At 49.5% G+C, this 27,755-nt stretch overlaps 1 protein-coding gene and 1 long non-coding RNA gene across 18 annotated transcripts in view; one reads left to right on the forward strand and one right to left on the reverse strand.

The window, feature by feature from the left end:
- SEMA4D (semaphorin 4D) overlaps window positions 1-27,755 on the forward strand; it is a 140,275-nt gene that overhangs the window by 84,441 nt on the left and 28,079 nt on the right. For 11 of the 17 annotated variants that reach the window (XM_063636929.1, XM_055272013.2, XM_055272015.2 and 8 more), the window contains 8 exons: window positions 725-787; window positions 13,168-13,516; window positions 15,647-15,792; window positions 19,319-19,381; window positions 21,840-21,938; window positions 25,013-25,106; window positions 26,145-26,258; window positions 27,263-27,414. In XM_063636929.1, the coding sequence (XP_063492999.1) occupies window positions 13,411-13,516; window positions 15,647-15,792; window positions 19,319-19,381; window positions 21,840-21,938; window positions 25,013-25,106; window positions 26,145-26,258; window positions 27,263-27,414 (774 nt within the window). In that variant the 5' untranslated portion in view covers window positions 725-787; window positions 13,168-13,410. Of the gene's footprint in view, window positions 1-724; window positions 788-12,464; window positions 13,073-13,167; window positions 13,517-15,646; window positions 15,793-19,318; window positions 19,382-21,839; window positions 21,939-25,012; window positions 25,107-26,144; window positions 26,259-27,262; window positions 27,415-27,755 lie in introns of those variants that run through there. The other 6 variants (XM_055272008.2, XM_055272014.2, XM_055272012.2 and 3 more) reach the window with 2 other exon arrangements.
- LOC134736299 (uncharacterized) lies at window positions 3,094-9,926 on the reverse strand. The gene is made up of 2 exons (XR_010120224.1): window positions 9,823-9,926; window positions 3,094-8,450 (listed from the first exon to the last, which is right to left on the reverse strand). It is a non-coding gene; the product is annotated as an uncharacterized lncRNA (long non-coding RNA).

Raw genomic sequence — 27,755 nt, forward strand, 5'->3', positions numbered from 1 at the left:
CGTGGCTCCTGTATTAATAGAATCATGGGGGGATCAGCGTCGGCTCCTGAGCGTCTGCAGTCCTGCACGTGGCTCTGGTTTTGCGACTCTGATTCTCTTGATCTAATTGTTGGTGCTGCTACTATGCCCCACGATCCCTGTCTTGAGGTTGATCTCCCACACTGCAAAGGAGTGACAGCCATGCTATGGAACCTTGCCACGCCACAGTGGACATTGTTCTGTTGGGCTGAAAACCAGCCATCCAAAAATAAAGGAAGATGAACAGCTCTTTAGTTATTTGTGCTATATGTGTTTTATTATGCTATATGTGTTTCTGACTTTTCCTTCTTTGCCTCATGAAGATGAATTTTAAAGGTACATATCTAGAGCTAATAGACAATTAGACAGTACTTATTTGATTCACGGACTCTACTAACTGGAGTGGCTTATTTTACAAGAAAGTGCACCTGGTCAGGTCCTGGGGCTCATCTCTAGCACCGGGTGACGGGCTGGGCTGCCCTTCCCCTCTGTTCGTGGGTGGGCGGTTGCACAGCCCCTCCCTCCTGTCTGCCCCAGCGCTGTCTTCCCCAGCACATACAAGCCAAGCTGATCCTGCATCTAAGGAAGTCTAGAACGTTTAAACTCACAATAATTTGTTTTCAGTGCCTTTCTAGGAGTGTTGCTGAGTTTAAGTGGATGGACAATTTAAGGGCTTAAATAGCCTTGTTTCCCATTATTTTCACAGCAAAGATTTCTGAAGACTTCTTTCTAGAAACGACTGGAAAGTTTCAAGAGGCATAAGATACAGGTAAAACCGCTTTATTCATGATCTGTAATTTCAGTTGAGCAGAGTTGATAATGTGTAGAGGCCTCAGTTGGATCTGGCAGGTGGTTGGTTGCTTGGTCCCTTGGTCTCTGATATCCCATGGGGCAAAGCTTCAGACTTAGCTGCCATCCCTTGGGCCCGGCATGGGGAGGTGGGTGCTGGGCACCCACAGTGATGGTCTGTCTCTGTTCTTGCTCTGCCACTGCTTGTCCCGGCTCCCCCTATTCTTCCCTGCTCTCTCGGCCTCTCCTCCTGCTGGGTCTTGGGCTTGTGGCAGCTCCGCGGCTGATGGCCCCTGATCCCTGCACCAGAAAGCTTACTTTCTTCTTTTGGAGGGTGCAGGGAGTTGGCTGGTAAGGTGTGGTGTAATAAGAGGGCTCTCCACGTCACCCTTCTCAGATTTGGGCCATTTTGTGTTTAATCTTAATTTTGGTCCATTCCAAGCCATGCATTTTCAGTTTCAGAGGAGAGAGAAATAACCAGCTTAATTTGTAAAAACAAAAGTAAAACCCCATCTTTCCTTCATCATTTTCATATTACTCAAGTGTCATGAATGGGCCCCCACAAGGTTTTTTATTCTACTGGCTTTTAAAGAGTCCTGCTGCCAGTGTAGACTTTCATGGTTCCTATGCATGGGACCGTGGTGAGAGCACATCTTGCCAATTAGATAGGGCGGCTTTAATTAGCACGGCATCACTGCCAGGGAGACAGCACTTTCTGTGCTTATTGGCTAGATATATTATCTGGTTCATTGGGGTGGGAGCTCTGTTTTCTTACATTTGTTAAAAAAATCACTTTATTTATTAGGAATTGGCACTTGTCTTACAAGTATTTTTTGCTAGTTTCTTTTTCCTCCCTTAAGTCATTTGTCTTTGAGTTTTGCTTTTTGTCGGTCTCTTCATAAAAAAAATATTTTGGAATCTTTAGCTATAAGGTAATTGAAAGCAGGGACAATTTTATCCACTCTGTGCTGTATTAAGCAGCAAGAGAATTCCATTGTGAGAGCCCAGGAGGACTGGCTCCTTGTGTTATTTTTTACTTTGCTGCCACAAAAAGCATGAAGTATATATGGGGAAAGGAAGCCACTTCTCATTTTTTTATGTAAATAAAAAAAGGTCAAAGGTATGGCAAGAAATAGTTACCTAAGCCAAGAAATGGATTAGCATGTGAAAAATTGCATTAAACACAGCTACACACACTAATGTGGTGGGTTTCAATTTTTGGTCCTACTGACTTGAGTGTAGCATGGACGAAACATAGTCTCTTCATGAATTAAATTTTTTTACAGAAGCAGTATAAAAACGTGATTCATTTTTTAGAAAACTTGAGTTCCTGGCTGTTCTCCTCCTCCTCCTCCTTATAAGCGACCACTGTTAACAGTTGGCTGTCCACGTTCATGTGTGTGCATGTGTGTCTGGTATCTGTGTGTCTCTTTGTGTGGGAGTGTATGTTCTTGTGAGTCTGTGCCTGGTGTTTGTGCATGGCCATGTGTGTCCGTGGCTGTGTGTGTGTGTGTGTATTGTGTGTAGTCTGACACATCCTCTGTTGACAGAGGTGGGTCTCGCCTCGTGTGTTGTTGCTCTGCACCTGTCTTTGGTGTGATGTGCTCACAGACAGTTCCTGTAGACCAGCTTTGGCCTTTGTAATGGTGTTGTCTTCCTTGCCTGACTGTTAACCAGCCCCTCATTGAGGAGCATCCCCTTTGCTTGCACATTTTACTGTCATGGCACGTCAGGGTGGTCCTCCCACACATTGCTTTGCACGCCTGCACACATAGTTTGCTGCCCAAAAGTTGCCAGGGGATCAGAGTGTGCAGACATCTGGATAGTTCAGAATTGCACCCAGAATTCCTTTACCCCACACCTTCCCAGCACTGACTAGCAGCAGACTTTTAAATTTCAGCCTGCTTTGTGGACAATAATGGGTATTTTATTTTAATTTACATTTGGTTTGTGGAGTTAAGCACCCTTGGAATTATTTTTCAAGGTAGGACAGTTTTATAAGAGGTGGAAAATTAAGAGTACAAATAAAGTCCACTTAAAGCAAAACTTTTCTATGTAATGTCTTTTATGTAATTTTGCCCTCCCTGCAGGTCAAGCTCTGGGGGACCGAAGCACCAGTTTTAGTGTCATATCAAATGCTCTACCAGTGTAAATGGTGACCTTTGGCATTCTGGAAGCATCTCTGCCGGCTGGGTTCTATCTGGTGCTGAGCTCTGCTGGGTGCCAGCAGCTCCTGAATTGTCACTGTCTCAGTCAGCTCAGGCTGCTCAAACAAAATGTCACAGACTGGGTGATATAAAAACAGACATTTATTTATCCATTCTGGAGGCTGGGAAGTCCAAGATTAAGGCGCTGGCAGATTTGGTGTCTGGTGAAGGCCCTCCTCCTGGTACATAGACAGCGTCTTCTCACGTGGTTGAGGGGTGAGGGAGCTCTCTGGGACTCCTTTTATAGGGGCACGACTTCCATTCATGAAGATTCTGCCCTCCTGACCCAGTCACCTCCCAAAGGCTCCCTCTCCAGAAACCATCACATTGGTGGTTAGGGTTTCAACATCTGAATTTGGGGGTAATCCAGACGTTCAGACCATAGTATCACCTTTGAAAGACACGACACCAGGCATCCCTTTAGGGCCGCAGGGTTAACACAGTCCTCCCTGAGGGGCTGGCCAGCCACTTCCCAGAACAACCGCACACTGTCCCTGGGAGCCAGTGTCCAGTAGGGAGACCATTGGCCCCCCTGGAGGTGGCAGCAGGTCAACATTAGGCCAGTGGAAGATGATTATTTTTGCTAGCACTAACTTGCTTGGGCCCAAGGATGCATGCACACACCACACACCCTCCAGAAAAGACAGTATTGTCTGTATCCAAGTCTGAAGAGTAGAGTGATGTCACACAAATGGCATGACAGTCTGCATCTCTGCCATGCTGGCTGCTGCTTAGAGGGGTCCCCACTCTTCCTCTGAAGGGCCCTGCTCCTGCCACCACTCTGCATGCATCCTCATAGTGTTTGCCCTGCTGACAATGCTGATAGATGGATGCATGTGTCCCTCACTCCCACCGCCCTCCGTCTCTCTCCCTGGGCTTCCCATTCTGTACCTGCTGCACCCAGGGGTTTGGGAAGTGGGTGAGGGTTAGAGCATGTCTGAGATATCCTGGCTGTGGCTCACTTGCCCCTGCAGGGATGTGGCTTGAGGGTGAAGAAGACTGGTCCTGGCAGCTGCCCTGCTGGGTGAGTCCAGCCCAACACAGGTCCAGGGCTAGGCATGTCCCTGCAGAACTGGAGTGCTGGTCTCTAGGGATCCATTTTAAATTCTAGGAAAACTGAAGTTGGAACAATAAGCTGTTTATTATGCTTGTGACCTAGACAGCTCCTGAAACCCATTCCTGATTCCTGATGGGATAAGGCCATTTTATCCTCAGTTTGCAAGGCAGTGACATCAGCACCCTAACCGGAGGTGGGAGAGGGGTTTCTGGGGGCAGAGGACATCCCAGGGTGGGGATACTAGGTGGCCAGGCACTGGCAGGGCATGGTTGGTGAGGGCTGCGGTGTCTTCTGTTTCCCAGCACCTGGCTGCCTGCTTCCAGCTGGGAGGGAAGATGTGGTGAGTGCGTGACCTCCACTGTCCTGGTTGCAGGGCCTGGAGAGACTCTAAGCTTCACCTGCCCCATCTGGGCAAACCCCTGAGATAAGAAATAAGCCAGAACACGCTCCCCCATGCAGTGGTTTGCAGTGAGGTCAAGGGTCCAGGTAATAACTGCCTATGTTAGATTGGCCAGTCCACAGCTGTCACAAGAGATCCCCTTTCAGTTTCCCTGGGATGCTAGCCAGGGCATTTTAATGCCAGTGTTGCATCCTGTTGCTGGCAGAAGCACTGACACCTTCCATGTGGTAGTGACTGGTGTCCCCTCTGTAATCTCCCCTAGCTGCCAGACAGCTGATCCCAGGAAGGAGCCGAGACACGGGTGGCTGGACAGTCCCCAGATGGCATTTTGGTCCATGGTTCCTGCCTTACAGGACACTTGCCAGCAGTCACTATTCACATCTAAGATGCAACACTAGATCAGAATGTATGTTCTGCAACAGAGTGACACATGCACAGATGCACATATACACACATGCACACACAGATGCACACATACATGTCTGCATACACATACACAGATGCATGCACATATGTGCGCATATAGCTGTGCACACATGTATATGCATACACAGATACCTATGTATGGATATATATACACAGACAAACATGCACAGGTACACACATACATTATACACACACATACACAGATGCCCATGCATACACATACGTATACACATGCAGAGATCCAAGCAGATGCACATACACATACACAGGTGTACATATGTATGCACACAGACATACACATGCATGTGCAGACATGCAGACATACACATGTACACAACACACCAGTACAGAGGTATACAAATGTACAAACGTGGATAGGTGCACATATCTGTGCGGGTTCACGTGCACAGATACAGAAATACAGATGCACATGCATGCACATACACAGATGCATACACACAGATGTACATGCGTCCATATATATATACATACACGCAGACATATATGCACAGTGGTTGCTGGGTACTCCCATTTTCTCTGCTGTGACCTCCTGCCTTGATTTGAAGACCCCTGGGGGTGGGAGAGCTGCCTTCTGACAAGTACTGACAGGCAGAAGAGTGTGGGGCTCAGAGCCCCCTCGGAGTTCCATTCTGCTGACATTTAAAGTGGGCTCGTGCACCCTCATGAACAGCCCCAATTACGTGTAAGTAATGAGAGTGACATTTCATAACCCTGTCTTTCTAATGGGCTCCTGTGTCAAGTCATTCTTTCTGAATGCAAAGGGCAGCAATTTCACACTGTCAGGGCAAAATGCACGTGCATACAGCTCAGCTCCCAGCGGGATACCTTTGCTTCTCAGAAATGGCGAAGAAAGCCAGCAAAATGGGCTGTTTCTCCTTTTGTTTTAATTTAGCTATTTAGAGTGAGGTCCTTAATGTAATGCCCATCAATGATTATGGAGCCACTATTCTGAAAGAACTCGCGGGGCCGGCAGATCTGTGTGAGTGTAGTGTGTGCTTTGTTTAAAGCAACTTTAAAATTATATGAAACAATGCATTCTTGTTGAAAAAGGAAAAAAAAAAACCCTCCAATGTCACAAAGAAAATGTGCAGCCCCTCCCCCTCCCTGGGAGGAGCAGTGTGTGGCATGGGCCTTCTGTCCTGACCTTTGGCTACTCATGTGGACTGTTTTAAAGGCCATTTGAGAAGAGCAGCAGGGTCTGATTTATGCCATCGAGAATCTGGTGTCTGCTGATGAGGTCAGTACACTGCAGACCTGGATATAAATCCGTGCCGGGAAGCCTGGTGGTCAGTCATTGTTCTCAGGGCAGGGCCTGGAAGCCAGGTGGGTGTGCCCGTGCCCTGCTGAGTTCTACATGGCAGTGTCTGGACTGGTCCAAGGTAAAAGCAATTAAGAAAAAGGTTTCTTTTCAACGTAACCAGTTTGAGTAACCGCGTAAACAGCACCAGTCCTGACGGTCCTTCGTAACCATTTAAAGCCACCCAGGAGAACCTGCTGGCTTCCACCTGGGCACCTGCTGACACTCCTGGAAATACCTTCTCTCAGCCACATTCGTTCGGGGATGGCTTTGCCATCCCTGGGTTTGGTTGTGGATACTATTACAAGATTTGTTTTCAATCTCTTTTCACTGGAGATTTTGTTTTGTGGAACTTTCCACTCTTGGCGCCTTACCTTTGTCCTCTCCAGGTCTGGCCCAAATCTTCTCACTGGGATGTTTGTGTTTCTCCTGTTCGGCCTCAACTAAGTCATGGAGGCATTTTCAGGTCCTTAGGCCAAGTGCTATGAAAACACTACTGCAGAGGGGGATGGAGTGTGGAGGTCAGGGGAGGCAAAGAGTAACTGTGGGCTGGAGCCAGCCACCAGCAGCTCCTGGGGGAAGAACAGTCTGGAAGAGGGAGCAGCAAGTGCCAAGTCTGCGAGGCAGCCTGGGAGGGGTGGGGTGCATCGGAGGGAGGGGGCAGGAGTGGAGTGGAAGAGGCTGACCACATTAGAAGCCGGCATTCTGCATTAAATCCTGTGCCACTGCCCAGCGCTTCGGCTTTGCGGTGAACAATCCTATTTTTACAGCGTGTTTGAGCCCCCAAATGTGGCTGCCCTAGGGACCCAGGCTCTCCACAGAGGCAGCTCACTCTTGCTGTCCTTGGGAGCCTCCCTTCAGGAGGTTGTGTCTTCTGCTTCTGGATCCACTGGGCTGCTTTCCCCAGGCTGTGAGGAACCAGAACATGGATATCTTTTTAAGGTTAATTCATTTTATGAAAGTAATTAATGCAGGTAATTTTAAAGTAAAATAGTTCTTATTTAACTTGAGAGAGGAAGCAGCACTTGCTTGCCTTGTCCCTTTGTCCCTTCCCTGCTGCCCTGAGACAGTGAGTTTCAACTATTTTAGCCATTTTGGTATTTTCCTTCAAACTAGATACACCTACATTTCCTTACTTTTCCATCTTAGATGTTGTATTATGATGGAAGACCGGATTGTGTTCTCCGACTCTTGTCCCCTCCCCTTCCCTCTCTTTCTTCCCCCAGACCCCCAGTGGAGTTAGTTGTAATTTTTGTCACGAGGGGCTGTGCAACTGGGCAGTGATAAGTACACTCTGGTTACATTTCCATTCATGGGTCACTCTTGCTTCCCCTGGGGTTAATAACTTCATTTTCTAATCTGTGTATCTGTTCTAATTCATCTTCAGACTCTTTGCCAGAGCCTTAAAATGCATTTCTGAGAACAAAGCCACAGATCAATCAGTAATCCACTGTGCCTTCTCCTGCCCCGCCCCATTGGAGCCTCTGCCTGTTCCCCAGCTCCCCACTCTCTCTGCCTCTCCTCCACTCGCTTCCTAAGAAAGAAGACCTGGGAAGCAGCTCCCTTGTTTTGGTGGAGCAAATCCTGCGGTAGCTTTCTGAGAAAGAAGCTGAGGGAGGTAAAACATTTGAGAACTTGTAGGTTTGAAGCAATGTTCTGTACTGCACTCATACTGATTGATAATTTGACTAGACGGGGAATTCTAGGTATGAAGTCATCTTCCCTGGGATTCAAAGGTGTTGCTTCACTGCCTCCAGTGGGGCACTCAGAGGTAATTTCTTTGTGGCCAGTTTCTTTCTGGAAGCCTCATGTAACCCTCATTTCAGGATGATGTGTCGGGTGTGGGCAGGTTCCTTTCATTCACTGTGCTCCTGGGCACTTTATTCCGAAAGCCCAAGTCCTTCTGTTCTTGTTATTTTCTTTTTATTACTGTTTTAATAATTCCACATTTTTTTTTCCGGAGCTCCTGCCAGTTCCGTGTGGGACTACTGAATGGATCCTCCAGTCGTCTGTTCCCCCTTTTTTCATCACTGCTGCATGTGTAACTTCTAGGAAACCTCTTTAGTTTACTTTCCAGCCTTTCATTTCTTTCACTACATTTTACTTTTAAGGTTGCTTCCATTTTCCAGGTTGTGTTTCTTTGTGACTTCTTCCAGGCCCTGGCTCAACTCTGGTCTGAAATTCAAATCAGTCAGCTCTGGTGGTGTGTGATGGGGTTGGTGGTAAACACAGCCACTGTTAAAAATTAAATATATGGACTTAAAATGAAACAAGTTATATTTAAAAAGGTAAAATACTCAGAACTTATTCCTTTCTAGTATCATGTGCATTCTACTGTTATCTGTGTGGTTGCAGTTACTCGCCTCTTGTATCTGAGGTGGCAGTGCCGTGTGCTGGGTGCTGCTGTGCACCTCTCCCCAGTTCAGCGGCATCATTCTGGGAGCTCGAAAGCAGCATTTACACCACAGAAATCAGCGTGTGCTGCAAGCTGGGCACCCCCCACCTTACCCCCACCACCCACCCCCACTGCCCACCCCGTGGAGAGCCAGTTGTTACAGCTTGCCAGCACACCACTGGTTACTGCTCACCTACTAATAGATTCCAAAGTCACCTCCCTCCTCCATTTTTATCCTTAAAGTTCATATCCTTTTAGAGTCATTTCATTGGGTTTCCAGAGACGGTTGAGATAAATCTCTGTGTTCTCCCATCTCCTGGCTCTGGACTCTTAGCCTGGCCTGACCCCAGCGTGCTATTGGGATACACAGAGGACTGACTACAGTCGGGGGACCTAGATGGGAATTAGATCCCATGCAAATCATATCTCTCCAACAGTGACGCAGCATCTTTGGTATTTGACCCGAAATGAACTGGGCCCTGTGGGCCTTGCGTCTCTGCTCCTAGCCCTCTGGTGTGGACACTCACCTCCTTAACGTGTTCAGGCCATGAACCCTCACAGAGGCTTCTTTTGTGACTGGCAAGGAACTCCTAGGCCTGTTCTTTGTTGTTACTGATTTTAATAGACTTTATTTTTTAGATCAGTTTTAGGTTCATAGAAAAATTGAGAAGGTGGTAGAGAGATTTCCCATACACTCCTTCCCCACACATGCACAGCCCCCTCACTTTCAGAATCCCCCCCAGAGTGGTGCCTTTGCTACAGTCAGTGAACCCACATAGGTACCTTATCACCCAACATCTGTACCTGGACATTAGTATTGCCAGTTGGTGTTGTACGTTCTGTAGGCTTGGACAAATGCATACTGACCTGTGTCCTCCATGGTAGTATCCCTGCCAGCGTAGTTTCCCTGCCCTAAAAACCCTCTGTCTCCCCAACCCCTGGGAACCACTGATCTTTTTACTGTCTTCATGGTTTTGCCTTTCCCAGAATGTCCTATAGTTGGGATCATGCAGTATGTACTTCTACAGGTTGGCTTCTTTCTCTTTAATGATAAGCTTTTAAAGTTCCTCTGTGTCTTTTCATGGCCTAATGGCTCATTTATTTTTAATGCTGAGTAACGTTCCCCCGTCTGGATGTAGCGGTTTGTATACCCACTCGCCTGCCCCTGGGCTGTCCCCACTGCTGGCTTCCTGTGTGGTTGTCACGCCTTACCTCTGCAGGCTCCGCATCCGTCTTCAGAGCGCCTTCTCCCATCCCATGGCAGCTCATTGCTGTTTCTTTTGTGTGTATGGACCTTTGCCCAGCTGGGGGAACATGCCTCGAGGGGGATTGTTTCTGCTTTATCCTTGCTGTGAACAGCTTTGCATTGGCTGGGACCTGGGGCTGGGTGTGGCTTGGAGGAGCCACTGTCAGTTCATCGGGTTTCACTGGGCTGGGACTGCAGCACGTGGACCAGGCCACTGGTGTCCTTGCTGCATGCATGATAAGAACCCTCTCCAAGGCCCTGCCTGCCACAGGCCTACTTCCTCCTCCTCCTCTGGTGGCGCGGGAGCTAGCGTGAAGTCTCTCATGATGCAAGTGTGCAGTCCTCTTCTGCTTTAAGGGATGGGGCAGCCTGGCCACATTGTCACTTCTGGCTCTCACTGGCTGTGTGACGTTTGTCACATGGAACGGGAGAAAGGACGCATCCTTAAAATGCCAGGGGATCATTGCTTCAAAAGGAGGGGTAGATGGTTTTTAATGGGAGCTTTTCTCTTGAGGGACTGTGGACAGCTTGTCACCACTGTTACCATCCTTTCCCATGTCTGTCATCGCATGCAATGAGGACTGAGAAGAGCAAGGGCAGCAGGACTCTGGAGGGGCATGGGATGTCTCTGTGTGCCAGGCCCTGGGCTGGTTGCTTCCACGCAGCCCCACTCCAGGGTGTGGGTTCTGTGGGGCCAGGACTGGTTTGTTCCAGGCCTAGCAGGAGCTCCATTCATATTTGTCAGAGCAATAAACATTATTATTATCAGATGCTAATTGATTAGTCATATATTAATGTGATTTAGCAGATAATTCTCACAACTTTGTAGGCCAAGTAGGTCTACTTCTGTTTTGCAAACAAAAAGTGACACCATTATGGCAAGGAACTGCAAATATGCCTGGAATTCAGAAGATCTGAACCTATAATTTATTGAGTCTTCTTCATTGGAAGCCAATGTAGAAACCATTACTGGTTTGGGAGCTCAAAGTGGAGCAGCTTTTGGGAGCCACTCCTAATTACCAATCAGTTATACAGAGGAAAAGCCTCTCAGATGAATGAGACTGTGCAGTGGGATTTAGACCGGCAGCTTCAGAACAGACACATCTGGAAATGTTCTAAATGGTGTTGACAGGCAGGAGAGACAGCCATTACACAGCCTTGCGGAGGGGCCGAGCCCTGTGTGTTCAGGTGTAGCCAGGACAGTGCAGTGGAGGGAGTGTGGATGAGGAGCAGTTGGATGGAGGTGGAGTAGGGTTGTCCATGACCTTGCTGGCCATGATGAAAATATGGGGCCTTATTCTGAGTGATGAGAAGGTGTTGAAACATTTCACATGGGGAAAGGATATGATCTGATTTATGATAAGAGCACGACTTTGGCCACTGCTACTTTGTGGCAGTGGATTGGAGGGAGGTTGTGTCAGTTTGGAATGGTATTTGTTGGTAACAAAAATCTGCAAGCAAGTAATGTAAAGATTTTAACAATTTTATTAGCAAGGCTGCATAGACTTGCTAATAAATAGACAGCAGAAAGCAAGTGCAAAGTCTCCATTATGTTATCAGGGTCTCACAGGCTCTTGTGGGTTTCACTTGGCCATTCTTAGAATGAGACTTTTATCTTCATGTTCACAGCATGGCTGCCAGAGCTCCAGCCATCACATTCTAGTTCCAGGCAGCAGCAGGAAGAAGGACTGAGGGAATTGCTAGCTGAATCAGCCTCCTTTAAAGAGCTTTCCTGGAATTGCCATCTAATAAATTCCACGTATAGTTTTTTTGGCTAGAACTATCACCAGAGAAGCTGGGAGAGATAGTGAGCTGGGCACACTGCCAACCCAAGTAACCTCGGGATTCTGTTAGCGAGAGTGCAGGAACATGGATGCTGGGGCAGGAAGCCAGTGATCTCTACCACGGAAGCAAGAGCGGAAGCGAGGTAAGGGAGTAAGAGGCCAGGATGAGAGGTGAGCATTGCTCAGATGAGTGATGGTGGTGGAGATGGACAGGAGGAGACAAGCCCCAGATGTGTTTGGGGCTGAGCAGCAGCACCATCTATGGATTAGGGGTGGCGGTGGGGGTAGAGGTAGATGGGGTCAGCCCCTGACTGCTGGTGCTTTTTTTTAGGTGGGGACACGGACTGTAGGAATTGGCTGGAAGCAGAGTGAGGTTCCTTTTCGGCTGTGTCTGGCTGGGTGTGGAAGGCGGCATGTGGAGGTGGTGGGGAAGAGTGGGGTTCTGGAGTCTGGAGCTCAGGGGTGTGGTTGTTCCATGACCCTCACAGGACTCCTGGATAGAAGGGGGAGCAAGGGACTCAGGGATCCCAGGTTGCTGTTTTGAGTGAACTGTTTACAGAAGTGTAATGTGAAAGTGCCCAATCACTGGGTGCCCAGCTCAGGACATTCTCATAGAGTGAACCCAGGGGTGCAGCTGGCCCCAGATCAAGGTGCTAGACCCCCTTGGGCCAGTCCTGTGGCGGGTTAGGCTGTGGGGCCCAGCAAAGGTACACCAGGACAGTAGTCATGCAGTCATCAGAGAATGTTGGGGACATGAGAGATGGGGCCAGGAGGCCTATGCACACCTCTCCCACCACTAGCCCCACAATTTCACTAAGCAGCATTAAGCCTGTTCTTTTACTAAGGGCTACTTCTGACTAGGCAAATCAGAGTGAGTTACCACCGTTTCTATGGTGCACAGACTTCTTTAAGTGCGACTGGAAGAGCTAGCAGGGTCCCATTTGGGGCAGGAGGTCAGACGCTCTTGCGTGGTGAGGCCTCACGTGCGTGTGTTTGTTCAGGTGTACATCTGTGTATGTGAGTGCGCATATGTTGTGTGTGTGCATGCGTGTGCACTCACATGTACATCTTAGCTCTCTCTGCAGCCTCTGGTTTTTCTGGCCGTTTCCTCGCTGAGCGTTACAAAGGCAGAGTCTCTAAGGGAAACTGAAACCCGAGTTCTCTTCCTTCATTTTCATCTCATTACCAGCTGGACACAGCAGCCACACAGGAAGGAAGCTGGGCAGCCAGCCGGCCATGTGTGTCTGCCGGGTGCCCCACACCAGGTCTCCTCCATGTGTCTGTCCTGCATTCTGGGCTGGGAGCTGGAGGAGCGGGAAGCACTGACTCCTGAAGACCCTGGCTTCGCTTTCCTGTGTCCGTGTGGGCTGTCCACTTCTAAGACTCTCTTTGTCCCCCGCTGCCTTCCATGTTCCTCAGCAGATGGACCCGGGTGAGGACCCAGGGCAAGCAGAGGGGCTACAGAGCGGTGAGAAGCAGGTCATCACTCACCATGGGTCCTGCCTCTTCTTTCTCATGTCCTTCCAGCATTTCTTCTGAGGCCCTGAAGAAGTATCAAGTGGGCTTTGACATTGCGGTGGTGAGAGCGACCCCTCCTCACCTGGAGAACTGGGAAATGTGGATTCTCAGGGACCTCGCTGTTCACCAGCACCAGGCTGTGCTGCTGGCCCTGGTCCTGGGACACTGAGCCGCATCTGCAATAGCACACTTGCCTGGCTACCTGCTGCCGTGAGCCTTTGCTGCTGAAGCCCCTGGGGTCACCTCTACCTGATGAGGATGTGCACCCTCATTAGGGGGCTGCTTATGGCCCTTGCAGTGATGTTTGGGACAGCGATGGCGTTTGCACCCATACCCCGGATCACCTGGGAGCACAGAGGTGAGTGACGAAGCCTGCAGGGGTGCTGATGGCCTGGGATGGGGACCTCACTGCCTGGGATGCTGAGGTGGGTGGCTGGGGACGGGACAGGGACCCCACTTCCTGGGATGCTGAGGCAGGTGGCTGGGGACGGGACAGGGACTCCACTTCCTGAGATGCTGAGGTAAGTGGCTGAGGACGGGATGGGGACCCCACTTCCTGGGATGCTGAGGCGGGTGGCTGAGGATGGGATGGGGACCCCACTTCCTGGGATGCTGAGGCAGGTGGCTGGGGACGGGATGGGGACCCCAATTCCTGGGATGCTGAGGCGGGTGGCTAAGGATGGGATGGGGACTCCACTTCCTGGGATGCTGAGGTGAGTGGCTGAGGACGGGATGGGGACCCCATTTCGTGGGCTGCTGAGGTGGGTGGCTGGGGACGGGTTGGGGACTCCACTTCCTGGGATGCTGAGGTGGGTGGTTGAGGACAGGACAGGGACCCCACTTCCTGGGATGCTGAGGTGGGTGGCTGGGGACGGGACAGGGACCCCACTTCCTGGGATCCTGAGGCAGGTGGCTGGGGACAGGACAGGGACTCTACTTCCTGGGATCCTGAGGCAGGTGGCTGGGGATGGGATGGGGACCCCACTTCCTGGGATGCTCAGGCAGGTGGCTGAGGATGCTGGCATGTGATCTGTTGGATTCTCTGCTCTGAGAACTTTTGTCTGAGCAGACAGGCCTACGCAGCTGATCTAAGGGAGAGGCTGTGACAACTGTAGATACTCAGCAAGGCTCGTGCAGACCTCCTGATTTGGTTTCTGAATTTGGGGACCCCTGACAGGAAGCTTCCCTCCCTCGTAGCTGGTAATGTTTGCGGTGTGCTGCCAAAGCACCTGCCCCACTGAGCATCTGCCCCAGGCGCCTGAGAAGAACAGTGAGGCATCATGAGGATGCTGGTCCTACGTGCAGCTGAGCCTCATGCCAGCTACTTTCCTTTCCTGCTGTTTAGTTTTTGTTTTAGTTATTTCTTCTCTTGGAGGATGTGTCTGGGGACCCGGGTTTCTGACTCAGTGGATTGACAGCTTACACCCTGGGTCCTGAGCAAGGTGTTGCTTGCAGGTGGCTGAGAGCTGTCAGCAGTATAGGCCATTGTTGTGCTGAGAGAGGACCTGCTGCCTGTGTGCATCTCTCTTCCACATGGGAAAATTAGAACAGAAAGCATGAACACCTGACTCTCTTTGTTTTTTCTTGAAGTCAGGGTCTGGCTCTGTTGCCCAGGCTAGAGTGCAGTGGGACAATCATAGCTTACTGCAGCCTCGATCTCCTGGATGCAAGCAGTCGTCCCACCTTGGCCTCCCAAAGTACTGGGGTTACAGGCGCCCACCACCACACCTGGCCCACCTGACTCTTAAATAAAGCAGACTCTTGGTAATATGTAAAAAGCCAAGGTCAAAATGCTCAAATCGTTGTCAGGACAGTTGAAGAAACAGGTCCTAAAAAAAATAATGCTGATACATTTATATTATTCTTAAGCAGCTATTGCTCAAATCTTCATTTTCCTAAGTAGCTATTGATACAGTAACCTAATAAGCAAAGAGATGTCACTTGTTTCTCTGTCTATAAGTTTGTGGTGGTGATCACTGAGAATTGCGTGGGTTGATGGATATATTCTCCAAAATAAATTTTGTAAAGATTTTGAAGTAAAACATTCTTTTCCTGAATAAGAAAATCCTAAATCATTGTATTCCTGTACACCTAATCTGTGGATGACAAGGCATGTAGACCAGAGTTGGGTGGGAGCCATCACAGGCAGCATCTGGCAGAGCAGGGTTTGGGACTCTGGGATCTGAGGGAGCAGGAAGGGATGTCCGACTCACAGCCTCAAAGTGAGCACACTAGCTCCAGGCTCGAGCTCTAGGGCCGTAAGTGGTTCCCGTGCACACACCTGATGGCTACACTGTGGGTCTGGCGTTGACTGAGGCCGCCTCCACTGCAACAGTGCCTGTTGCAGCAACACATGGCCCTCGAGACATGACTGCACCCAGACGTGCTCATTGTCACTGAGACAGAGACCTAGGATGTGCCCAGGTTTAAAAATGCTTCCATCGCTCTCTTCTTCCTCCCACCCTGACCCTGCCCTTGCATCCCACAGAGGTGCGCCTGGTGCAGTTTCATGAGCCGGACATCTACAACTACTCAGCCTTGCTGCTGAGCGAGGACAAGGACACCTTGTACATAGGTGCCCGGGAGGCGGTCTTCGCTGTGAACGCACTCAACATCTCCGAGAAGCAGCATGAGGTACGTCCTGGGCTCCCCTGCATGTCCACACAGCCCAGCTTGAGTGGGCAGCCTCTCCTGGCCCCACTGTGGGGCTGGGGGCTGACTTATCTGGAGCCTCCATCCTGTAGCTATGACCATGCAGCCCCATCTTTGGGTGTCCACCAGCAGTTCACCCAGGGACCACCCTCTTTGATTTTTTTGTTTTTGAACTTTTTATTAGGAAAAAAGTCTCGAACATACCTATGAGCAGAGACAGCTATGTCATGAGCCCTGTGCCCACTGCAGCTTATGCAAGGCCAGCTGTTCAGTCCTGCCCACAGTGCCCTCCACCTCCTGGGGCATTGAGGCAGATCCCGACACCACATTCTTCATCTGGGTATCTCTTATTGGAAAGCGCCCCTTGTCGTGCAAATAACCAAAAATAGCTTCTGCAAAATTTACATCTTCATACACTCAGCCAGTGTTGATATTTCACCGACTCTCTCGTGGATGATGCTTGTTTAGTTGGTTCGAACGTTTAGTTTGAATCAGATTGCAACCACGCTGTCCCAATCCATTGCAGCTGGTCACCCAGTCCATTCAGTCTCCGCTTCTAGGAGCCAGCCTCGGTTTCCTTCCTGAGAAAGCTACTCTGCACAGCCCATCCCATGTCCCACCCTTCACATTTCTCCTGAGTCCTCAGTGTCTTTAAACATTTTTAAAAATCAGACCGAATTTAAAATTTGATCATAGCTCACTGCAGCCTCAAACTCCTGGGCTCAAGTGATCCTCTTGCCTCAGCCTCCTGAGTAGCTGGGACTATAAGTATGTGCCACCACACCCAGCTCCACTCATGGTGTCTTTAGCATGCAGCTCTGTCTTCACATCCCCAGCTGGGTGTCAGGTCCAGGCTCACCCCACTCGGGGCTGTGAGAGGCGGGCTTCTCCATGGAGGCAGGTGTTCCTCCTCCTGAGTCTCGGTGGCCTTTCACCATCCTCTTCTCATCAAAGATTGCAAAACGCAATGTTCTGATTCTACCTCTCCTTCTCCACTTGTTAGCTGGAAATCATATAAAAGGGGAAGTGCCCATCACCAGCTATTTTGGTCCTAGTTCCTTGGGGAAATGCAGAATCGATGCTTGGAATCTTTGCCCTTTATTTACCAGTTTTCAGAATAATGAGTTAATGAGTCAGTTTCCCCTCTGAAGGGCAAGAGTGAGTTTTTTGATTGATTTTTAGTGTCACAGTGAAGTCATAGATTTAAAGATATTTGCTCTTCTTTGACCCATCACAGTGAAACCCCTACCGCATGCTCAAATTGTCGCATCCACGGTCAACAGCAGCCTGTTTGGGTTGGCTCCTGAGACCTCGCGGTATGGGGTAGTTTTCTTGCTCTCTGGAATCTGTTCTAGGTTCACGCTGGACATTTTCTGTCCAGATCTCTTTTTGTTTTCATCTCTAGGGTCTAGCTTCTCAATTTCTGTTTGACACATAAATGAGCTCTGAGCATTATGCTCTGAAAACAAGTATTTGGCTGGGTGCTGTGGCTCACACATGTAATCCTAACACTGTGGGAGGTCGAGGTAGGCCGATTACTTGAGCTCAAGAGTTCGAGACCAACCTGGGCAACATGGCGAAACCCTGTCTCTACAGAAACTGCAAAAAATAGCCAGGTGTGGCGGCTCAGGTCTTGGGAGTCTGAGGTGCTTGGGAGTCTGAGGTGCTTGGGAGTCTGAAGTGGGAGGATCACTTGAGCCCAGGAGGTCGAGGCAGCAGTGAGCTGAGATCATGCCACTGCAGTCCAGCCTGGGCAATAGAGCGAGACCCTGTCTCAAAAAAACAAAAACAAAGTATTCAGCACTGTGAGGCACTCTGAGCAGAAGGATGTGGTGGTCTCACCTCGCTCAACTCTTACTCTTCACGTGTCTGTTAAATTCTCTTCCTCTGAGCGCCTTCCTGACCACACAGGCTCACACTCGGTCTTGGGGGAATTGTGGACAGTGTGTTTGTGCTGGCCCCACAGGTGTTCAGTGAGAGCCAGGTATTGCTCTGTTAATGACAACATGGTGGTCCGTCGGGGTTGGGGAGAGGCTTGGGGACCTCTTATACTTAAAAGAAAAAAATAAAGAGACCCCCGCCAAGCATCAGTGAAAATCCCTGCAAACGTGATCAAGAGTCTGTTGAAGTGTACGTTCCCTTGTCCTTATGCATTTCATGCGAGTTGATTAAATCAGCTGTACTCTAAATGCTGAAGGAAGTTGCTATTTTAAATGAGACTCTGTTCCGCTTTTGTGTGCCCCTATCAGGACTTCCATTTCTATGAAACGACACTCCTTTAGTACTGTGTCTGCAGCCTGGGTGCTGTGCAGGAACCCACTGAGTTAGTTAGAAACCTAAAGTGGGGTTCCTCTCCTCATACTCTCCCTCCTAGAAGCCCTGTGTGCTTCCTGACCTCTGAGTCCTGACACCCGCTACAAGCCTTTTGGTAGAGAAAAATGTATTGTTACTGGTTTCTTTTGCATCAGTTATGGAACATCACAGAGAGAGGGGGCATTTTGGAGAAGGTGAGGCAGGGATAGATATAGAAGCCTCTGTTCTTTCCCTTTTGTCTTATGTTACTTTCTATCCTGTGGGGGCTTTGGAGGGCAAGGGGCTAAGGCCCCCACCCCCTGGCAGTTTCTTATCATGAATTGTCCCTGGTTTGAAAGAAGAGGTGGTAGGAATGTGGATCTTACTAAGATGGTGCCTGAGCTGAGCTGGTGGTGTTAGTTCATCACTTCCTCCTGCTGCCGACATGCAAGTTTAAGGAATCATAAATCTCCCTTTCTACTGATACAGTGAATATTGAGGCTTTTTTTTTTTTTTAACTGGACTGTAGAGTCACTTTTTTTTTTTTTGAGATGGAGTCTCACTCTGTTGCCCAGGCACACGAGGCTAGAGTGCAGTGGTGCGATCTCAGCTCACTGCAACCTTCGCTTCCCGGGTTCAAGAGATTCTCCTGCCTCAGCCTCCCGAGTAGCTGGGATTACAGGCGCCCGCCACCACTCCCAGATAATTTTTGTATTTTTAGTAAAGACGGAGTTTCACCATGTTGGCCAGGCTGGTCTGGAACTCCTGACCTCAGGTGATCCGCCTGCCTCAGCCTCCCAAAGTGCTGGGCTCACAGGTGTGAGCCACTGTGCCCAGCCTGTAGAGTCACTTTGAATGGATAGAAAAAAGCCCACTTTGATGTTTGAAAATACTTATGGTTTAGGTTTTTGACAAATAATTTAATTTTCTCCACTTTCACTAGTTTGATTTTTGCTGCTATTTTATGGTGAGTGATGGAAATTTTGGAGCTGGTCTTCCAGACTCCACTGGTTTCAGGGTAAGGATCACAGTGAGGATGTTCATGAAGGCCCCAGGCTGCTCCCCTCCTCTCTGAACCTCCCTTGCAGTCTGAGAATTGATCATCTCAGGAGAAACCTCTAAGCTCTAAACTCTATCATGTGCTTTTAAAATTGTGCATTTTTATACTAGTATCTCTTTGAAAGAATATGCACTGATACGGACTCTATTCCAACAGGTGTATTGGAAGGTCTCAGAAGACAAAAAAGCAAAATGTGCAGAAAAGGGGAAATCAAAACAGGTAAATTTCTTTTGCAAGCTACAAAGAATCCCATTCAGGTATTTCTTGGTTGTTTTAATCTACTGAATGCCAGCATTCCTGTAGTGCAGGCCAGCCTTTTCTCCAGGCTCTGTTCATTCTGCTGGGCTTGGTTTTGTTGTGATGCGTCTCGGAGCTCATCCCTCTATTCCTGAATATCGGGATTGGGTTTCTCAAAGCAGGTGCCAAACATAGTTGGCCTTTGAGAAATACTTTTCTAAAGTTTATATGAATTGAATGTATTCAGATGGCCTGAAACTTGGACTACAGAACACGACTTCTGAAGCCCACTGGTGAATGGTGCAGAAATTCAGGGTTTGTTCTGCTTCCTTGCACCCAGAGGCCTTAGGCTTGGAGGAGTTGCTAGTCATGCAGTTTTTCTCAACCCCTTCATTGGACTTGCGACAGAGATGCCCCATTTATTCGGCCTGCTGTGCTCAACCTCTTGCAGGAGGGAGCACATGAGTGAGCGAGTGTGGGATCTGGCCAGCTGTTTTGGGTGCCAGCAGGAGCAGGCTTTGTGTGGGCCCTGTGGTGGTGCCCAGGTTGGGGTGCCTATGACCCCTGCAGCCCCAGAGGGTGTGTTACAGTGCTCTCTTATCTCTGCTCTCCGTGGACAGCGGTGTGTTATAAGCTCAGTGGGCCCCTTTTCTCATTGCATGGGACAGCTGTCCTCTGCCAGTGAGGGCAAAGGGCCAGTATGACGGCCTTTTTTGGGTACACACACTTGGGGTCCTGAGCTCTTGTCCGGCATCCAAGAAGAATGAGGTTGCATGGACACTTAAAGGATGGTGGAGTCAGAGAATTTTGTTTAGCGATGGAAGTGGCTCTCAGCGGAGATGGGAGCTTGAGAGGGAACGAGACGAGCAAATAATCTTCCCTGAAGTCTGGCCAGCTCTGGCCGGCTCTTCTCCAAAGTTAAGCCATTTAAGCCATTTCTCCAAAGTCCAGCCATCCCTCTGAAGTCAAGTCGCCTCTCTCTAGTCCAGCACCTTCTCTTCTCTATCAGCTGAGTCTGGGCTCTTTATAGGCACAGGATGAGGGGCAGGGTGGGCTGTAGGTAGTTTCAGAAAAGGCAACATCTGATCGTAAAAAGATGTTGTTCAGAAAGAACCAATCGGGAGACAGCGGGCAAACGGATAGAAGTTCTCGCTCTGGGCTGCGGGTTTTAGGCTTTTTGGCTCACATGTGGGGTTTTGTCAGGGACCTGCCCGTCTGCCTAGACTTTCTCTGGCCCCTTTCTCTATCACTGGGACTTTTGGATTCTTGGCACACGTCCGTCCCTTTGGTCCCTCAGGCCCCTCAATGTGGTGCTCATTCAGGGAGCCCTGGGCCGAGTACTCATTCCCGTCTGCAGCTCTAGGTTACCCTCACCAGCCTCTGAGCCATCATGTCCGTACCTGGCACTGGACATTCTTCCTCAATGGTGGTCAAGACAAGCTGAGTTAACGGCAAAAAAAGAAAGAAAACCTAAGGAAGTCTATGCTAAACTTTCTTAGCAAAATGCTAAACTCTTGCACTGAAGTCTTTGTCTCTAAATCCAAAGTTAGATTAGGAAATGAGAGGAAAAGCAGGCGGTGCAGTGTAGCTCCTGTTTCCCGGGGTGTGCAGGTGGGTTGGGGTGAATAGTGAATTACTTCCAACCAGTCTAAAACCAGTCAAGCAAAAAGAGAACTCTCCTGATGTGGGATGATTTCAGACTATAGCACATGTAATGCAAGTACTTTTAGCCTAAAATAGTGGGTTCTGAAATGGTATCTTTGTTTTCCTGCTTGGGCCTTTCTGATGCCAAGCCGGGCTCCAGGCTCTCCTAGTGCAGCCTCTCCCATGGGGGCTGGACTGGGACCCTGGGTTGGGTAGACCTAGTATAGCTGTTCCTAGTTCTGTGCAAGTGGGAGGCAGGGTAGGGTCTCCAGAAACAAAGAGGAAATTCTGTAGGGTGGACACTTCTCCAGGCCTGGCAACAGAACAAGTGGTCCACATACTTAGCAAGAGTAAAATATATTGCTTTCAACAGTGGGTGTCCCAGTAAGATTTGAGGTAAGCATTCATTGAGTTTTTTTTTAGTCACCACATCTTTGCTGAGTATCAATTAGGGACTGAAACAAAATCCTGTTTGGCACCTGAATAGCATGTGGACACTGCAGAGACACAGTTACTCAGGCCAGTTTCAGCTTTAGGTTTGCCTAAGGGTGGAGTTGGGGTCTCAGTGAACTTCCCACTGTACGAGAACAGGCCAGTGTGTGAAGAGGAGTTGCAGAGGGTCTAGATGACAAGACAAGGCTGAGAATGCACACCTGCCTCGTTGGCCTGGGGCCACGTGTGAGCTGGTGTTGGTGAATGTGGGTCTGTGCCCCTGAGATGAACGGCGTGAGCAGTTTGAATAGTGGAGGGCGTCTGGGCTGGACGGTTGCTAATGGTGCATTTCTCTTCCCTGCAGACAGAGTGCCTCAACTACATCCGGGTGCTGCAGCCGCTCAGCGCCACTTCCCTTTACGTGTGTGGGACCAACGCATTCCAGCCAGCCTGCGACCACCTGGTAAGGCTGATGGGCACCTCCCTGTGCTCACGCCAGCCTGGTCAGCAGTTAAAGTAGAAGGGGGCTCAAAGCAGATGTAAAGCTGTCTCCACCCTAAAAAATAGGATTTTCTCAGAGCCAGCTGCAGAAAACGGGGGCAGCTTGTGGCTCCTCTGAAAGTCTTGCACGGCTGCTGTCGGGCACACAGCCCACTTGGCTCCTCTAAGTTTCGGTGTCCATGGCCAAGGGTGAGGCCTGGGGTGCAGCTCAAGGTGCTGGGAGCCCTTGGTGCTAGTGCAGAGCATGCCATGGAGGGGCGTGCTGTAAAGTACAGACAGCCTGAACATGGCATTGGGGGCGTGCTGGGAAGGACAGATAGCCTGAACATGCCATGGGGTGGGGGCGCGTGCTGGAAAGGACAGACAGCCTGGCAGCTCTGGGCATCTGGGTCAGGTGGAAAAGTCAGGACTTGCTCCTGACTTGTGTGTTCTTGGTTGGTGCATCTGTGCTCTGGCTGTGGGACCCACCCTTCGGGTCGGCTGTGGTGTGCAGCTTTCTCACTGAACCACTCCTGGGTCCGTCCACTCAGGGGCAGCAGGTCAAGTGTGCTGAGCTCCTTGAGAAGCAAGTCCGGCCTCTGTCCCTCACTGGGTCACATCCTTGACTGCCCAGCCTGGTGTCTGGCACCTCCGCCTGTGTGAGGGTCCTTTCTATCCAGATAATCTGGTGAGCAATGTGATGATCATCAGAAAGAGAGGGAGAAGTAGCATTTTAAATAAGTCCATGGGAACATGGAAAATGAAGCACATTTTCTACAGTGTGTCCCTGGATTTTAATGAGTCCTGATAAATGTAAAATATGCCACAGTGAAAAGCATCATGTGCTAGAACCCTAAATTAATTGGAATTAAAATATTTTCCAATCTTGAGTCAGAGATAAATGACAAGACAACGTATGGCCTCATTAGAGACTTGATGAGGAAGCCTGGTATTTGCACACAGACGTCTGGGGTGAGATTCATAGTAGGGGTCTACCCAGCTGCCTGTACCATAGATGCTGGCAACGAAAGCTGATAGGGGGTGGGGGTGCTTTGGGGATAGTAAGACCCTCAGTCCTCAAAGACAGTCGTTTGTATTTACTTTTGTGCAGAAAGTACAGTTGGACCAGAAACATTTTGCACAACAAAGGATTTTTCTGGCTAAACTCAATCAGGAGCTTAAAGTTCTGTCATTTAAACTTACATTCTGTAGATAGGTTAGCTGTTGAGGTTAGATACTGTATTTGGTTTAAATTTAGACCTATAATTTTTCCTTTTTTTTTTTTTTTTTTGAGACGGAGTTTCACTCTTGTTGCCCAGGCTGGAGTACAATGACACAATCTCAGCTCACTGCAACCTCCGTCTCCTGGGTTCAAGCAATTCTCCTGCCTCAGCCTCCCAAGTAACTGGATTACAGGCATGCGCCAACACGCCTGGCTAATTTTGTATTTTTAGTAGAGATGGGGTTTCTCCATGTTGGTCAGGCTGGTCTTGAACTCCTGACCTGAGGTGATCCACCCGCCTCAGCCTCCCAAAGTGCTGGGATTACAGGCGTGAGCCACCACACCCCGTCAATTTTTCCTGATATTTTTAATAAAAGTTTTCGCAGCTGCAGAAAAGATGTATCACTTGTATATCCTGGCAACCTAGATTGCACAATTGGGAGTGTGTGTTCACGTGTCTGTGTGCCTGTGCATGTCTCTGTCCACATATGTGTCTGTGTACATCATAGTGTGCTTGCTGAACTATGACTCATGACTCCCAAATGCCTTCACAGGCATCTCCTAAGAATGGTAACATTTTCCTATGTAACTTAAGTTTTATCATTATCTAAGAAAACGTTCGATCATTCCCCAGCATCATCCAGTCTCCAGTCCCCGTTCAGATTTCCCCAACAGCCCCCAAACCTCCTTTCAAGGTATGATAAATGGTCACATCCAGTGGGGTTCATATTCCCTAACCTAACAGGTGAAGAGCTGTGTGCTGCTTTAACCGGCCTTTCAGGGGTGTCAGCTGCGGCCTTCCACGTGGTCTGAGCCTTCCTGCTCTGCTTCTGAGAGCGTGTTTCCAGCCAGCCTCCTGCGGCAGAGGTGCTGGGTGCCCTCACCCCGCTGTGGGCCCTGCCCTGTTCTTCAGCATGCCCAGGCTGTTGGCTGCCAAGCGGCATCCCCACACGTGTTCTGTGTGCTCTCTGGTTCCTGGCAGGCTCAGCCCCTCTCTCGTCTGTGCTGTCCAGATGGGTTTCTTCTGTCACTTGCTGGGTTTTGCCTGTTTTTCTCCTGGATGCCCTTTCTCACTCGTTTGTCCACACTTCTCACATGTTCAGGGATGGAGACACTTCATCTGCCATTCTGTAGGCACTTCCCCCAGTTTGTCACGTATTTAACCTTGCCGTGTTATTTCCCTGAGTGGAACTTTCCAGTTCTCTCTGTGGTTGGATCTGTGTATTTTTTTCCTCATGTGGCTGTGGGCACTCTGGCCAGGTAATGAGATGACCCCCAGATGGAAATGCCAGCCCCTGCTTTGTTTTAGTACAGTGCGGTTCTGTTTTTAGTACTCAGATTGTTGATCCATCTGGAATGTGTTTTGGTGGGTGGAGTGACGTAGGGATTCTGCCTGTTTATGTTTTTCTGTTTCCTATTTATTGGGTCACCTAGCTGCTTAGAATGCTGTCTTATTGATGTTAAAATTCTGCTTATGGGCTTCCGATCACATACTGAGCATGTCCTGTATTGGGTTTGTCCTGGTGGCTTTCCAGCCCTAGAGCCATCAGCGTTGCCATTTCCATTTTGCAGATGAGTAAATTGAGGGTCTGAGATCTTGAGAAGCTTGGCCAGGGCATCGGAGCAAGGGCACCAAGGTGCTGATGTCTAGGCCTGTGCTGAGCAACACAAGCCCTGGCCCTGATGGGCGGGACTCCCGTAGCTCCACACCCATCTGCTCGGCCCTGTTGGTCTTCCGAGAAGAGCAAATTTGTAAAATGAAGTGGTACAAAGACACATTGTTACTACAGAAATTCAGCCATCTGATGATGTGCTCTCTTTTTATTCAATTGTAGAACTTAACATCCTTTAAGTTTCTGGGGAAAAATGAAGATGGCAAAGGAAGATGTCCCTTTGACCCAGCACACAGCTACACATCCGTCATGGTTGGTGAGTCCTGCCCCTCCAGTTCCTTCACCCTGAGGATTACAGTGGCATGTTAATTACCAAACAGGATATTTGGATCTTCTCTGAAGTGCTGTCTTCCTTGGCTTTGTTTAAATAGGAGCTATCCTTACAAAAGGCACATGTGACTGCATAGACCCTTTAACTTTTGAATTCATTGTTTGCAAGGATAATAGCCGCCATGGTAAACGTCACTTTGTATCCACTGCTTCCATTGCTGGCTCATGTCATTTGGATAATCCCCGCGTGCTGAGCAGATGCTCCTGTTTGAGAGTAAGGTTTTGACTGAGCCACATGCTGTCTGCAGTGGTCTCACACCCCTGAGCAAGTGGTCATAGCCTGGTGTGCACCCACTGTTGCATCTGCCAGCATTTTCCTGGATGCGGGAATTCCTTGCTCTTGTGTACTTATTGCCCCATGACTCTTAAAATGCAGCTGAACATGGAACATTAAATTATCCCCAGCAAAGCGAGAGCACGCCTGTGGTCCTAGCTACTCAGGAGGCTCAGGCGGGAGGACAGGAATTTGAGACCAGCCTGGGAAACAGCAAGAACTCATCTCAAGCCAGGCGCAGTGGCTCATGCCTGCATCACTTGAGGTCAGGAGTTCGAGACCAGCTGGCCAACAGGGTGAAACCCCATCTCTACCAAAAAATATAAAAATTAGCCAGACGTGGTGGCACGCACCTGTAGTCCAAGCTGCTTGGGAGGCTGAGGCAGGAGAATCGCTTGAACTGGGAGGTGGAGGTGGCAGTGAGCCGAGATCACACCACTGTACTCCAGCCTGGGTGACAGAGTGAGACTCTGTCTCAAAACAAAACAAAACAAAAAAACCTCATCTCAAAAAAGAAAGAACTAGAAGACATAGGACACCCCAAAAGTTGAGGAGACTGTCTTTTCCTTTCCCCAGGCAGGGACTTCATTGGTTATAAAGGAAAACACTGTGTTGAATGTTTGTCCCAGTGTTGGTGCCGTAGCCTGAGAGGTTGGTTCCCTTTTCCTCTTTTCTTCTGGGCCCCTGCAGATGGAGAACTTTATTCGGGGACGTCGTATAATTTTTTGGGAAGTGAACCCATCATCTCCCGAAATTCTTCCCACAGTCCTCTGAGGACGGAATACGCAATCCCTTGGCTGAACGGTAAGGAAGAGCAGTGCACCTTAGTGGGAGGTGCACGTCTCCTCATGAGCGCACACCCGTTGATCTCTCCTTTTGCTGTCTCTGAGCCCTGGGGGCCCCCAAGCTTGTGTTAGCCCCTGTTTGTGGGGGACACTTCCCAAACTGTCCAGCAATGGCCAGAGTCCCAGGGCACCTTGTTGGGTGTTTTCACTGGTAACAGAGTACTGTCTTAAGACAGCTCCCCACTAACCTCCCAAAAATGGATTTGGGAGACTCTCATAAAATTGAGAATCTGATAGTAAGTGGTAAACTAAGACTAATCAGATGGGGACATGGTGTAATTTCCAGAATGATATTAAAGTGTGGCACCAACACTGGTGTGGGACCTGCCTCCAGGCCCAGCCTCTAGCGCTCGGTCAGATGGGCTCTGGGTGCCTTGTTGCTGCCAGCAGCACATGTCCGATGTCCATCTTCAATGTGCAGGAAGAAGCTGGTGGCTGTTCATGGGGGCTTTTCTTGTGGGTGCCAGCCAGTAAAGCCCTGAGTTTTGAACCTCTTGACCTTAGGGCAGATCCCCAGACCCAAGATTCAGGGACACTCGGCCATTCCTCGGGGTGGGGCAGGATCTGGTGGTTAGAGTTTATTTGAAGCATGTGTTGTTTAAACCAGCAAATGCATGCCTTACATAGGTCTCTGATGCTGGTACGATCTGGCTGCCCACCTTCAAGTCAGGAGGCCCAGCGTCAGTTCTTGGGGTGGACCTGGGTGGGATGCGCTGCAGAACCACCGTCGGGGGCACCTCTCTGAGGCTGAGGAGGTGGGGGTAGGGCACCATCTGGGCTCAGGGCTGTCATCATCCCCGGACCCTGGAGTTTCTGCTTGGATTGTGGCATGTGCACACTCCAGACATCCTTGCAGGGAAGCCCTCAGGCCCCTAAGGCAGTGCCGGCTGTCCTTGTGACCTCGTGGGTGCAGGCAGTGCCCCAGCTCTGTGTTCTGGGATAATCACTGTCCTCTCTCTGCAGAGCCTAGTTTCGTGTTTGCCGACGTGATCCGAAAAAGCCGAGACAGCCCTGACGGCGAGGATGACAGGGTCTACTTCTTCTTCACGGAGGTGTCTGTGGAGTACGAGTTTGTGTTCAGGGTGCTGATCCCACGGATAGCAAGAGTGTGCAAGGTGAGTGCCAGGCACTCTGGCTTCGCTTGGCCCCTGCCATGGCAATAGTGTGCCTGGATGATGGGTGGCTCCTGACCTTCGTCTCAAATGTCACTTTCCCTAGCACTTTATTCCCTTGGGCCTCAGATGCAGCTCTCAATGGATCTTATTTCTGGGGGTTGTGGGGACCGAGGGAGTGCTGGCCCCCATGTGTGACCCATTAGCCTCCTGTTCTCAGGAGGTTCTTTCTTTTAATGCACCCTCTTCAAACCTCTTTAGCTTATAAAAAGCAAGGCTTTGTGGAATGTATTCACCAGAGTCTGTTGGAATTTCACCTTTGGGTCTTAATCTACCTAAGAGTG

This window comes from Symphalangus syndactylus, chromosome 3 (assembly GCF_028878055.3).
Source record: "Symphalangus syndactylus isolate Jambi chromosome 3, NHGRI_mSymSyn1-v2.1_pri, whole genome shotgun sequence".
Taxonomy (NCBI): Eukaryota; Metazoa; Chordata; class Mammalia; order Primates; family Hylobatidae; genus Symphalangus; species Symphalangus syndactylus.